Consider the following 14,233-nt stretch of genomic DNA (forward strand, 5'->3'; position numbering starts at 1 on the left):
GGGTATTTTATGTCCTTCGGGAGAGTTACAATTTCCTAGCAGACTTCCTTCTTACGCCTGTACCTGCACAAGTAACGGAGACTCCGGATGGGGGTGGGAGTTCCGCCTCCGAAGATTAAGTTAGTATCTTTTCGAAGTGGAATAAGAACAATAAAAGCTTCTCGGTTCGAGAGCGTTTCAGTAGGTTTGGGCTTTGTTTGTTTTTTTGTGTGGTTGCAATTATTGTGTGTTCCTCATAAATGAGGTCTACCCTTACTATTTATAGTAAGGGAGAACTGTACCTCAATTAGGGTATAAGAGACACGTGTCGCAAAGGAATTGGGCCTTTGCAGACCGTTGAAAGATTGACACGTGTCAAGCCTTTATTGGGCCACGTGTCTTAGGGTATTTTCACCCTAAACAGAAACCATGTATGTTTTATTGTCAATCACATGACTCAAACTCAATTCAACATGCATAGATGAGGTGATTCTCGAAAGATTATAGTGTATAGGGTGAATGACATATATGGGGAAAGCATGTAAGAGGAGTGTATGTAAGAAGATATATGTGTATAGGGAAAGTATGTGAATGTGGAAGGTGTTTAAGAAAGAAAGTGTGAGGTATGTAATGTTGTAAAGGGAAAGAGTGTATTTGTGGAATGATATGGAAGAAAAATTCGGGAATAGGACGGACCCTCAACTCGAATGACGGAAAGTTGACTCACGCATGAATCTAAGACATGGTCATGGTGTGAAAAAAGTATGTACAAGGTGTGTGCAAAGACTCGTGAGTGAAAGTGATATATTCAAGACTCGTGCGATGACCATGGGACTAAGTATGAGAACGGTGTGAAAAAACAAAGGATTCAAGGACCAAATAGCCGAAAGACTAAAAGATAGACAAACAAATTTGATTAATTTTGTTCAATTTTAATATTTGTGATATTTACTAGGTGAAAGTAGTCCATTGACAAACATTAGTCGTAAATAAGATTAAACCACAATCAAAGACAAAGAACACATGTTAAAATTAGCACAATAATCAACAAAGACTAGGAAGATGGACAAGAATTCTACAATAGGTAGACTCATGGTTTGACCAAGATACAAAGGATAAAAATGAGATGGATAGGAAATGAGAAATATAAAAGATTGACTAGAGTGGGACTCTAAAGGGTGGAAAAAAGATAATAAAAAGATAGGAATATGGAATGAAGGATGACTCTTAAGATAAAACAATTAGAATAGGAGTAGAATTCTTAATTTTTATCTTTTAAGAGTTTGACACAACTTAGAATTCTAAATGGAGTAGAAGATTGGTTATGACTCAAATATAGACAAGATTGACACAAAATGATTAAAAAAAGTTATCCTCCAACACTAAAGATATAATTCCTAAACTGGAGTCACTGGACAGGCTACAGTATTTCAATCATAACTTATGATCTGTGACTCTGATTGGGACGAAACTAACGCCAAATGAAAGATAAAACTCAAGGCAATAGATCCATAGGTTTCAAGACACGTAACACTTTCTAGAACTCTGGTTATGACCAAAACAAAGTGACGCTTGTACAGTATACGGGAATAAAAAAAATCTGGGTTGACTTAAAAATAAAAAATAAAAAAAAAGAGCTATGACTCGACTTAATAAAAAAGAAGAGGGTTAAATAAGAGAATCAACTCCTTGATTAGTATGTTTAGACATATTTACAAGAAAAAATTCAACACAAAGGGTTAGTTTGATCACAAACAAGCTATGCACAAGTAAGATATGCACAAGTAGTCAAGTAGTCACAATATGATGTAATGAGTTTGAAACCTATCCATGGCTCTAGTTCTCTAAAGGTCAAGGATTATGGTGTCCAAGAGGGTCTATGGTTATGAGTCCAGATGCATCGTGCAGAAGCCTTACCTTTTGAAGTGTTGGCACGATGGATGGGACCCCACAAGTTAAACTTGCTTCCATGGTTTGGTGAATTCACAAACTCGGATGCACTCATCGTTGCACGGAGCGTTCGTTAGAGTGGATGGAGCGTGAGTTCCCAGGGGCTAGTACCATATGTAGAACACATATTGGTTCAGAAAAGTCGGAAAAACTCAATCAGGAAGAAAAATCGTCGAGACAGTACTAGAATCGGTCAAAACAAGAAGACATACTCCTGGCGCGATGTCGCGAGAACTTGGCGCGAGAAAACAGAGGTTGTCTCATAGCGAAAACTCTATCGCCGCGATAAAGTTGTCGTTTGGCGACAAACTCTGCCGTGTCGCGACAGTTCCAACGCGTCGCGGCAGTTTTCTATGTTCTACGTTTTTTTTATTTTCGTAGTATCTTTTCGATTCTAGTTGTGAAAGATATTTCCAGCTTTTCCTACGTGTAAAAATCATATGTTTTTTACACATTATGAAAGGTCTTTCCAATGCAGACCTTTTCATGCTTATGCCACAATGGTAATCAAAATTACGCACATGAATATCTAGAATCTTTCAAATCTCATCCACTCATTCCAAATCAATTGCCAAAATAAATTTTGGGAATCAAAATTAAAAATCCTCCCCAATGGAGTCGCAAAAAAACTATAGGGAATTTTTCAAATTCAACCTTGAGCCCCACTGTGATCATGCATTTAAGCATGGTGGCGTCCAAAGAGAAAGAAGCTAGAGATAAAAGAGTTGCCAACAAGTTTTAAGAACTTGTAAACTGTTCAAGGGTGTGAAGGTTACACCCCATTCACGATCACGGAGATCGCTAACTCAATAGTGGTCCAGAACCATGACTTGATATTCGGGAATGATGGTACGAACCCAACCTAAAAGAGATTGTACCTGCCCTAATTCGGCCTCTACTTAATTCTTATAATATTCATGTGCGCTTTCCGATCAACATACATTCAATAAGTTAACCTCAAACCTGTTTAACCTACGTTGGTTGATTATTAATGCACAATCAAATCTATTATTGGTGATCACTTGAATTAAAATCATATTAGCCTAAAACAAATTATTAACTATCTTATTAGGTGTGTTTTCAAGTACAAATTCCCTTTAAACTTGCAAGAAAGGCGTCATCAAGCAATAACAATAAATCATGAATAATCAAGCAACATATAATTAACACGACAATCATCAAATCATCAAAACATGATTAGCAAGATCCTAGGCATGATACTAAACGGATTAATTACAAACCCTAGCATGTCACTAATAATAATCATAATCAAAGCATTATCCTAAACATGATACTAGTAAGCATGACATTAGAAATATTAATTAACACCCATGATACTAGTGTAGGCGTCGTTCGAAAAACGCCTACGTAAGCATGTGGTGAATATGCTTGGCACTCATAGAAAGTGGGAATTGACCATATACGATTAGGGACAACGATTAGGGACAAATAAAGTAGGGAGCCGCCAACAAGTTTTTAAGGAACTTGTAAACCGTTCACGGATCATTATAAGGCAACCACGATTAAGGGACAATGATAGGCAACAACGATTGACCCGTGAAGGTTACACCCCATTCATAATCCACGAGATTACTAACTCCATATGGTTCGGAACCACGAAAGGAGGATCGGGGATGATGGTACGAAGTGAGTCATGGAGTCACATTCGCCCGTATTGGCCTCTACTCGATTCTTATTGTGAAAAGTGATTCTTGCGATCTAAAAGGCATGCAAACAAAGATTCAATTTCTTCCAAACTAATATTAAGCTAAATTGGTTTGATGTTAATGCAACATATATTTCTATAATATCTTGATCACTTCGATTAAACAACAAGATTAAAAAGGAACCTAAACCGGTCATCCAAATTATCTTATTAGGCGTGATTTTCGATTACATATTCCCTTTAAACATGCAATACAGTGATCAATAAATATAATAGGATCAACATCAACATTGGAAGCAATTTAACCATAATAACGTTAGCCAAACCAAATAATGATAAACCTAATCATGATACTAGCAACAAGAATAATAAAAAGAGTAATTAAGTGAATTAACTACTCACGTTCCGCGTTTCCTTGAATTGCTACATGATGAATAAACTATTAGTAACTTCAATAAATAATAAATCAAATTGAATTAAATTAAATGAAAAGTAGAGTTGATTTGGTCCAAACCCTCAGTTAATTCTACCTTTCACGCCTTGGTTTAAGTATAGAACTTCGGGTCAAGTATGGACTCCTTGGAGTAATTAGGGGAAGTATTATGAGAGAATAGGGTAGGCTAGTGTTTAGGCTAAAGAGAGAGAAGAGAATGATTGTTGGTGCAGGGAGAAAGAGATGATTGTTGGTGCCCCCGAAACTGGAGAAATCAGGTTCGTATTTATAGAGAAAATGAGAGGGGTGAGGTACGGAACCCTAGAAATGAAAAGACACCGCGGAGAAACCCTAGAAAAACGCTGTGTCACGGCATTTTCGTCGCGACACGGTGCGGAATACCGTGACATGGTGCAATATACCGCGACACGGCACGGAATACCATGACGCGGTGTGTCTGTCGTGACACGATGCACATGTTTTCCTTAAAACAGTCCAGAATCATTTAATCCTTGCTTAATAATTAAGTACATGATATATTATGCACCGTTTCAGCTATTCCGGATTAGTTTCAGGCTTAGGGTTTTTATTATTTATTAATCGAGCTTAATTAATAAATAACACGAAATGAATTAAAAGGTTTTGGGCTAGGATATGAGTTGGACTGAGTTTAAATAAATGGTTGGACTGATTTGTGGATTGAATATGTTTGACTGAACATTGGTTTTAAGCACTCCCAAGATTAAATACTCGACCCGCCCAATAATGGCGGTGAAAGGTTGTTCATCATCGGGTTTGGTTTTAAGGAGACATTTTTAGGTGTCTATAACTAGAAATTAAAATCAACATCCTAACATGATACTAGGAATAAAAAGAATAGCATCCTAACATGATACTAGGAATTAAAAAAGAATAATTAAGTAATCGAATTACTTACTTTGATGCCTCGTACCACTTTCTATCAAAACAATACACACGTTAGTAACTTCAAGAAATAATATATCAAATAAGAAATCAAATAAGAATTGAAATATAGATTAGGGACCAAACCCTCAGAACTATCAACCTTTCACGTCGAGGTCGAAGGCAACTTCGAGATTGGCTAGGAATATTCAAAGGTCATGAAGGAGGTATGGTGTTTGCTTAGGAAAAACTATCAAGAGATGTGTGTTTGGGAGGTGTTTAGGCTGAGGCTAGAAATCAAGAAAGAAGAGAGAGAGAGAGAAAAGCTTTAGCTTAGAGAGAGGATTAGATGATGATTGTTGGTGATCAAGCTTGTTGATGAATGAAAATGGGGTGAAATAACCTCTATTTATAAGGAAAAAAGAGAGTCGAAGGATAAAATCAAATCAAAGTAAAACAGGTTCCATAGCGGCGTGACAGCCTTGTCGTGGCGCCACAAGCTTATCGCGGCACGATGATCCTACAATTTTGCAATTTTTGGTTTTATCATAACTTTTGATCCAAATATATGAATAAGATAAATAATATATCATTGGAAAGATCTGGAAGTCTACTTTCCAACTCAATTAGAATAATATTGATATCTTTTCTAGAATAAAAGATATGATTGAAATAGTGCAACAGTGTTAGTTTTGGATAGAGTTTGGTATTTCATTCATATCTTTTTCGTTATAGCTCGGAATTGGGATTATGATATATCATTGGAAAGATAATTTCAAGAGCTATCTAACCATTTAATATTTAGAAAAAAATTATGAGGCACAAAATCATATCTAAACGTATTTAAATTCGAATAGAATAAGGATTTTCAAAAATAAGAGTTTTATTCAATTTCAAACTCTTTGATCTTTATCTTTCGAAAAGGATAGATTAGAATCTTCTAGAGACTTCTAGAAGTTCCTAATGAATCCTAATTTGTTAGGATTGGGATTAAGGTATTGGACCCTCCACATGATCATTGGGTCGTAGGTAAGATGGACCTAGGTCCGGTTGGTCTTGGTTTAGTATTTTAGCCATAATCTATTCGTTATAAGTCGGATTTGGGCTTATAATATGTCGTTGAAAAGCTCTTTTCAAGCCTCATCTAATCAATAACATAATATTAAAACAGACATCAGGAATGACCCGTGTCACTTCCTAGTGTTTTATTTTCCCTTCAAAACTCCCCCTCCCCTTTTAGCAAAAAAACACCTTTTATTTTTGGAATATTTGTATAATAATACAACTATAATAATATTGTTTCAAATCTTAAATATTATCATTACATCAAAAGTATTTCTTTTTATTTCGTGTTCTTAATTTTTTTCATATATATTTACCTAAAATAATATTCCAACTCTTTTTTAATTATAGAAAAAAAGGTACAAGATACTATCATTACCGTCCGGACATCTTTTAGACGAAGTATTATTGAATTTTTTTATCTCAATTGTAGTTCTAATAATTTTTGCCTTATTATTTTATTTTTCTATATGCATTGTATTTGTCGTATATTCCACATGAGTTGCCTCATTTTTATATTATATCACAATTAATAATGGAAAAAAGATTATTACTATCGTGCATCGCACGGGCACTAATCTAGTTACACAATAATTGGACCAGGATTATGGACCAAAATAAACTAGTTTGAACGTTTTATAAAGAGGACACGAAATGAATTATTTTAAGGACACGAAATGAATGGTTTGCGTTTAAAGGCACAAAATGAATTATTTTGGGTTTTAAAGACACGAAATGAATGATTTTGGACTAAAACATTTAAGGAAAGGTTATAAATGGTCAAGGCTAAAGGGAAATCACGATAATCTTCAACTCTTCACCTAACTCGATAATCAAAGACATGAAAGGTACTCATCACTGGGTTTGGTTTTTGGGGAGACACAATCAGGTGTCTACAGTTATTGAGAGAGAGAAATTGAAAAAATAATTTTAAAAAAAATTAGGAAAGAGAAAATTTTGGGGAAAAGATCTTGTTACAAGGTTACAACAATAACCGGTTGTGAAAATGGGTTATTGATTAAAATAATACCCACTTTTTGGTTTTAATTTTTGTCCTTGGTGATGTGGAAAAAAAGAATGTGACATTCATTTGTTTGATCAACGGCTGAGATTCTATTTATTTATAACCCTTGTAATTTTTAAAGGCCATAATTTTTAAAATATAATTAAAAAAAATACATCAACAAATCTCTTATTCCTAGTAGGTCGAGTTACGGGCATTTTTTTGTGTTGATGTTGAATCTATTAAGATGATAACATCATTGTTAGAGATTTTTAGACAATATAAAGTTAAATCTACACACTTCTTTATCACATAAAAATTGTATAGTTCATAATTGGAAGTATGAAAAAAAAATTAATAAAAAAAAATTCAATATTAAACCTGAATATATATATATATATATATATATATATATATATATCAACATTAAAAGAATTATAAAAATGATACAAGGAAAATTTTGTTTTTATCTTGTAGAAAATGACCCCTTGTCTCTGAATTTAGATCTTGAGTCTTGCTTTCGTACGGGGAAAAAAATAAAAGAAAAAAAAAGAAATTTAGTTGCACTAGAATCTTCTTAGAGAAGGTAAGAAGACTAAATGAGGCAATTGACAATTTATGGAGGGAAATGAAATATGGCAGAAAATTGGGAGGGATGTATTTGATTTTATGTGATAAAGAAGTGTATAGATTCAACTTTATATTATTTTAATCCTTTTTTCTATAGGGACTTCAACCTAAACCATAGGCTATAATCATTACAGCAGAGTACGTTTACTATTTTAACAATTACTTATACTTTACTTGGTGGATTTAGTCTCCTTAGTTAGAGCATACCAAGCGGTTCACCGTGATGTATGGTTTTGAGAGAAAGAACATGGGAAAATAAAAAATAAAAAATAAAAAAAAAATAGAGGAGGGAAAATTTTGGGGAAAAATCTTGTTACAAAGTTACAACAATAACCGGTTTTGAACACACTATACTCTTCTTAGAGAAGGTAAGAAGACTAAAGGAGACAATTGACAACTTATGGAGGGAAATGAAATATGACAAGAAATTGGGGGTGTATCTAATTTTATGTGATTAAGAAGTGAGTAGATTCAACTTTAAATTATTTTAATCCTCATTTTCCATAGAGACTTCAATCTACACTATATGCTATAAGTATTACAGTAGAGTATATTTACTACTCCCTCCGTCCCATAATACTTGGGATGTTGGGCTAGATACGTAGTTTAATAAAACTAAAAGTGTGTCTATTTAAAATATTTATTTATTGTATAAAGATTCTCTTTTGTATTTTTATATTATAAGAAACAACAAAGTGGGGTGGGAGTAGGGTAGGTGAGGAGAGAGAATATGTGAGAAAATATTTTTTCTATTAGTGGTCCCATTACATTTTTAGTAACGTGTCAAGTATTTTAGGACGGGAAAAATTGGTAAATGTGTCAAATATTATGGGACAGATAGAGTATATTAACAATTAAATATACTTAACTTGGTTGATTTAGTCTCCTGAGTTAGAGCATACCAAGCGTTTCACCATGATGCATGGTTATTGAGAGAAAAAAAAATAAAAAACTGGGAAAATAATAAATAAATAAATATATATATATATATATGAGGGAGAAAATTTTGGGGAAAAAATCTTGTAACCAGGTTACAACAATATATAACGGGTTGTGAAAATGGGTTATTGATTAAAATAATACCCACTTTTTGGTTTTAATTTTTGTCCTTGATGACGTGGCAAAGTAGAATGTGACACCCATTTGTTTGATCAGTGGCTGAGATTTACTCTAAATTTATAACCATTGTAATTTTTGTTACAAATATAATTTTTAAAATACAATTCCAAAAAATAAAAAAAATAAAAAATCATCAAATCCCTTATACCTAGTACGCCGAGTTACAAGTTATTTTTGTGTTGATGTTGAATCTATTAAGATGATAACGTCATTGTTATAAATTTATAGACAATATAAAGTTGAATCTACACACTTCTTTATCACATTAAAATTGTATAGTTCATTATTGGAATTATGGAACCAAATTTGATAAAAAAAACAAAATCAATATTAAACCTGAATTTATATATCAGCATTAAAAAATTGTCAAAATGATATAAGGAAAGTTTTTTTGTTTACCTTGTAGATGATGACCCTTTGTCTCTGAATTTTGATCTGGAGTATTGCTTCCGTATGGAAAGAAAGAAATTTGGACACATTATACTCTTCTTAGAGAAGGTAAGAAGACTAAAGGAGGCAATTGACAACTTATGGAGGGAAATGAAATATGGTAGGAAATTAGGGGGGTGTATCTGATTTTATGTGATAAAGAAGTGTGTGATTCAACTTTATATTAATTTAATCCTTTTTTTCCATAGGGACTTCAACCTACACTATAGGCTATAATTATTACAGTAGAGTATGTTTATTATTTTAACAATTACATATACTTAACTTTGTGGATTTAGTCTCCTTACTTAGAGCATACCTAACGATTCACCATGATGCATGGTTATTGAGAGAGAAAGCGGGAAAATAAAAAAATAAAAAATAAATAGGAGAGGGAAACTTTTCGGGAAAAAAATCTTGTAACTAGGTTACAACAATAACCGGTTGTGAAAATGGGTTATTGATTAAAATAATACCCACTTTTTGGTTTTAATTTTTTTCCTTGGTTACATGGCAAAGGAGAATGTGACATCCATTTGTTTGATCAACGACTGAGATTTCTCTGAATTTTTAACCATTGTAATTTTTGTAACAGTCATAAAAATTTTAAAATACAATTCTTAAAAAAAATACATCGAACGCATTTCCGAGTTTTGATTGCTCATACACATCGATTGCTGATACACATCGAACGCGTCAGATGACGACAATGAACCAGAAGTTGAAGAAAATGAAAGAGGTCATGAAGGAGGCAATCAAGATGGAAGAACAAAGTTTTGGTCAAAAGCTGAAGAAGTGGTTCTTGTGAAGGCTTGGCTCGAGGTTAGTCAAAATAAAAAATAAATAAATAAATAAATAAAAATTAAAAAAAAAACTAACACTAACCAAAAGGGGTATTTTTTTGGAGGAAAATTGAGGAAATGTATAATAATGTTAGATTATACAAACAAAGGTGTTTCAAAGAAGGTACTGACGGGGTAACACGAGAAGATTTGTTGAAAATGAGGGGTATGGAGCAAATTAGAAACTGCTGGAGAAGCATCAATGCTTTATGTTCTAAATTTTGTAGTTCACATGCTCATGATGAATTAAGAAAGGGAATGGTCAGAATGATGAAGATGTTAGCATATAGTATATATGCTGCCAACAGAACAAAGACATCATTGATGTCTAAAACCTTTCAAGACAAGCATGTTTGGGACATCCTTATACAACATGATGCGTGGAAGCCAAATAATGATATTGTTCAAAAATTCAAGGAAAATACATCCACTCAAGGAAGTGACTCAAAGAGATCACATGTCAATGAAGCTGGCAACTACTCATCTTCATCAAACCCAAAAACACCAATCAGTGGTGATATTGGGTATTCAGGCTTCCCTTCTAGCAGCGAATCTAGAAAAAACAAAGGAAAGAGCAAGATGGAAAACATGCCACTTGGATCATGGCAGAAATGGTTGGACATTACCCAGAACATGAACCTTATAAGGCAATCTGAAAATCAAGAGGAATTGAACTTACAAGGTTGCAACTAGAAAGGGAGAAAGAAGCAAGGAAGCAAAGAAAAATTAATATGGAATTATTTAAACATCTCGATTCAAAGCCAAACTTATCTTCGGAAGACCCAGAACCAAGAAGCAATTTGTTGAAGAAGTTGGTCCCCTTAAACTAATGTATTAGTGTTGTTGATTATAGTTTTACTGTTGCTTGATTTCTAATAATTTTTTTTTAATTTTTTTAGTTTGGCAATTTTAAATGTGTTGTTGATTTAGGATATGAATGAATGTTATGTTGTAATGTCATTATTAATAAAAAAATAAGTTAATTATTTCATGTCCCATCTTAAAATCGTATTATACACTTAATTATATTATTCAATACATTAAACTGTATATGTATTAACATACAATTATTATTGATCTGACTAAACCTATCAATTCACTTTGATATATCACTGCAAAAGATGTACATTGATTTACATTACACTAATAAAGAATTGATGTACCCAACAATGAAAAGCAAATATTAAAAATACTAGACACTGATGTACTTAACACTGAAAAGGTAATAGTGAAAAATACTATACACTGATGTACTTAACACTGAAAAGGAAATAGTAACATTACTTTGCTTTGACGTACATAAAAATGCTAAGGTGATAGTGACGATGCAAATGCATGCATCTACATTACTGAAAAATTATTAACTACTTTCTGAATCAATGCATGCAAGACTTAAAATTTATCACATAAGACAATAAAGATGACTCTATACCATACACATTTGTTCAATAAGATGGATGAGATGCATTTCACTCGATCAACCATCCATTTATTCCCATAAAAAAACTCTACCTTCCATTCTCATATAAACTTTGGTTTAAAAACATGCCATCCGACGAAAGCTCCAACTCTTCTAATTCCTCTTCTAATTCAAAAATAGCCAAACCCAACGATATGAAAAATGAAGGCAAGTCAATTGTCTCGTTGACCGAATGATGGATGAAGTTCTTATGTCCAATCCAATTGAAGTATATCAAATTTTAAATCAAGTTCCAAGGGCACCAAGGATCCCCGTTCCAAGGGATCGTGAGGATGGACACAATCATTTATGGAATGACTACTTTGCTGACCCTCTTATTTCCCTCCATAGTTATTTCGTCGGAGATTTCGCATGAACAAACATATCTTTCTCCGTATAAAGCAAACTTTAGAAGAACGTCATCCCTTTTTTCAGCAAAGACAAGATGCTATAGGAAGATTTGGTGCCTCTGCATTGCAAAATGCATAGCCGCTATGAGGCTAATAGCTTATGGCACCTCTGCTGATTCTGTGGATGACTACATTCGAATTAGTACATCTCTTACAAGAGATTCCCTACAACATTTTGTGGAAGGAATTGTCTCTTACTTCAGTGATGAATACCTCAAAAAGCCCAAAGAAGAAGATTTGGTAAGACTACTAAGAATTGGTGAACGTCGAGGATTTCAAGGCATGTTAGGTTCTATTGATTGCATGCATTGGTGGTGGAAAAATTGTCCACTTCGATTAAAAGGTATGTTTTCTGGAAGACCGGACAAACCCACATTAATCTTGGAAGCTGTGGTATCATATGATCTTTGGATCTGGCATGCTTTTTTCGGGACACCAGATAGTCGTAATAATATTAATGTTCATGATAGATCCCCTTTGTTTAACGATGTTTTTGAAGGTCGTGCACCTTCTATTAACTATGTTGTGAATGACCGCCAATACAATATGGGTTATTATCTCACTAATGGTATATATCCTAAATGAACAGCATTCATTCCTACAATATCACTACCACAAAATGAAAAAGAAGATCTTTTTGCCAAAGTACAAGAAACTAGATGAAAGGATGTTGAGCGTGCTTTTGGAGTAATACAAGCTCGTTTTGCAATAATACGAAATCCTGCGCTAGCTCATGACTAAAGGGAGTTATTCAAACTCATCTTTGAGTCGAACTGTGGTTCATGCTTCAAGCCATGGCAACGCTCCAAGGAAAAGAAGTTAAAGAAAAAGAGTCGCCAACAAGTTTTAGGAACTTGTAAACCGTTCACGGGTGTGAAGGTTACACTCCATTCACGATCACGGAGATCGCTAACTCCATAGTGGTCTGGAACCATGACTGGATATTCGGGGATGATAGTACGAATACAACCTAAAAGAGATTGAACCCGCCCTAAATAGGCATGTACTTAATTCTTATGATATTCATATGCGCTTTTCGATCAACATACATACATTAAATTAATCCTAAACCTATTTAATCTACGATGGTTGATTATTAATGCACAATTAAATCTATTATTGGTGATCACTTGAATTAAAATCATATTAGCCTAAATCAAATTATTAATTATCTTATTAGGCGCGATTTCAAGTACAAATTTTCTTTAAACCTGCAAAAAGGGGCGTGATTAAGCAATAACAATAAATTATGAATAATCAAGCAACATATGATTAACACAACAATCATCATCATATAATATCATCAAAACATTGTTAATAGTAAGATCCTAAGCATGATACTAAACAGATTAATTACAAATCCTAACATGTCACTAATAAAAATCATAGCGTTATCCTAAACATGATTCCATCAATCAAAATCAACATCCTAATCATGATACTAGAAATCATTAAAAAAAATCCTAACATGATATTAGGAATTAAAATAATATTGTAAACATGATTTCTACTCCAAAATCAAAGAACGATAATAAGGGTGATTGAACTACTCACTTTGATGCCTCAACCTTCTTGCTATTAAAACAATACACACGTTAGTAAACTTCAAGAAAGTGAAATCAATAAAGTAAATAATAAAATATGAATTGAAACATAGATTTGGAACCAAACCCTCAAAACTATCAACCTTTCACGTCGAGGTCGAAGGCAACGTCGAGAATAGCTAGGAGTATTCAAGTTTGTGAAGGAGGTATGGTGTTTAATTTGGATGAGTATCAAGGATATGTTTAGGGTGTGCTTAGGCTAAGGCTACGAACATGGGATTAAGAGAGAGAAGAGATGATTAAGAATATTAGGGGTGATGATGATGACTGTTGGTGATTGAAAATGGGGTGAAACGACCTCTATTTATAGGGAAAAAAGAGAGTAGAAGAGACCAGAAAAGATCCGAATACGAAACAGAATAAAACAGGTCTCATGGCAGGGCAATAAGAGTATCGCGTCGCGACAAGGTCCATCGCGGCGCGATAGTTTTGTCTTTTTGCGATGGTTTTCTAAAGATAAAAATCCGTATGGAGTTTGATTTCAATCGGATTGGGTTAATCAAATATCCATACGTATTCTATTTTGACCGGGATTAAGATTATCAAAACAGAGATGTTTTATTCAATATCAAATTATTTAATCTCATCTTTTGGGAAAGGATAAATTAGAACCTTCCAGATAATTCTAGAAGCTCCTAATGAATCCTAATTGGTTTAGGATTGGAATTAAGGTATTTGGACCCTCACATGATCATTGGGTCATAGGTAAGGTGGACCTAAGTCCAGTTTGGGCTTGGTTTAGTA

The 14,233-nt window shown here is 33.6% G+C and overlaps 1 protein-coding gene across 1 annotated transcript; it reads left to right on the top strand.

Annotated features, from left to right (window-relative positions):
* The first annotated feature begins 11,969 nt into the window (after positions 1-11,969).
* Positions 11,970-12,470, top strand: LOC110712083. Its single transcript, XM_021890503.1, has one exon. The coding sequence runs from the start codon at positions 11,970-11,972 to the stop codon at positions 12,468-12,470; it is 501 nt and encodes a 166-aa protein (XP_021746195.1).
* The last annotated feature ends 1,763 nt before the right edge of the window (positions 12,471-14,233 follow it).

This window comes from Chenopodium quinoa, unplaced genomic scaffold, assembly GCF_001683475.1.
Source record: "Chenopodium quinoa cultivar QQ74 unplaced genomic scaffold, ASM168347v1, whole genome shotgun sequence".
NCBI classification, from domain to species: Eukaryota; Viridiplantae; Streptophyta; class Magnoliopsida; order Caryophyllales; family Amaranthaceae; genus Chenopodium; species Chenopodium quinoa.

What these genes read in the sequence shown, in the direction of transcription:
- LOC110712083 (XM_021890503.1), top strand. Translation starts at nt 11,970, where the DNA reads ATGAGGCTAATAGCTTATGGCACCTCTGCTGATTCTGTGGATGACTAC.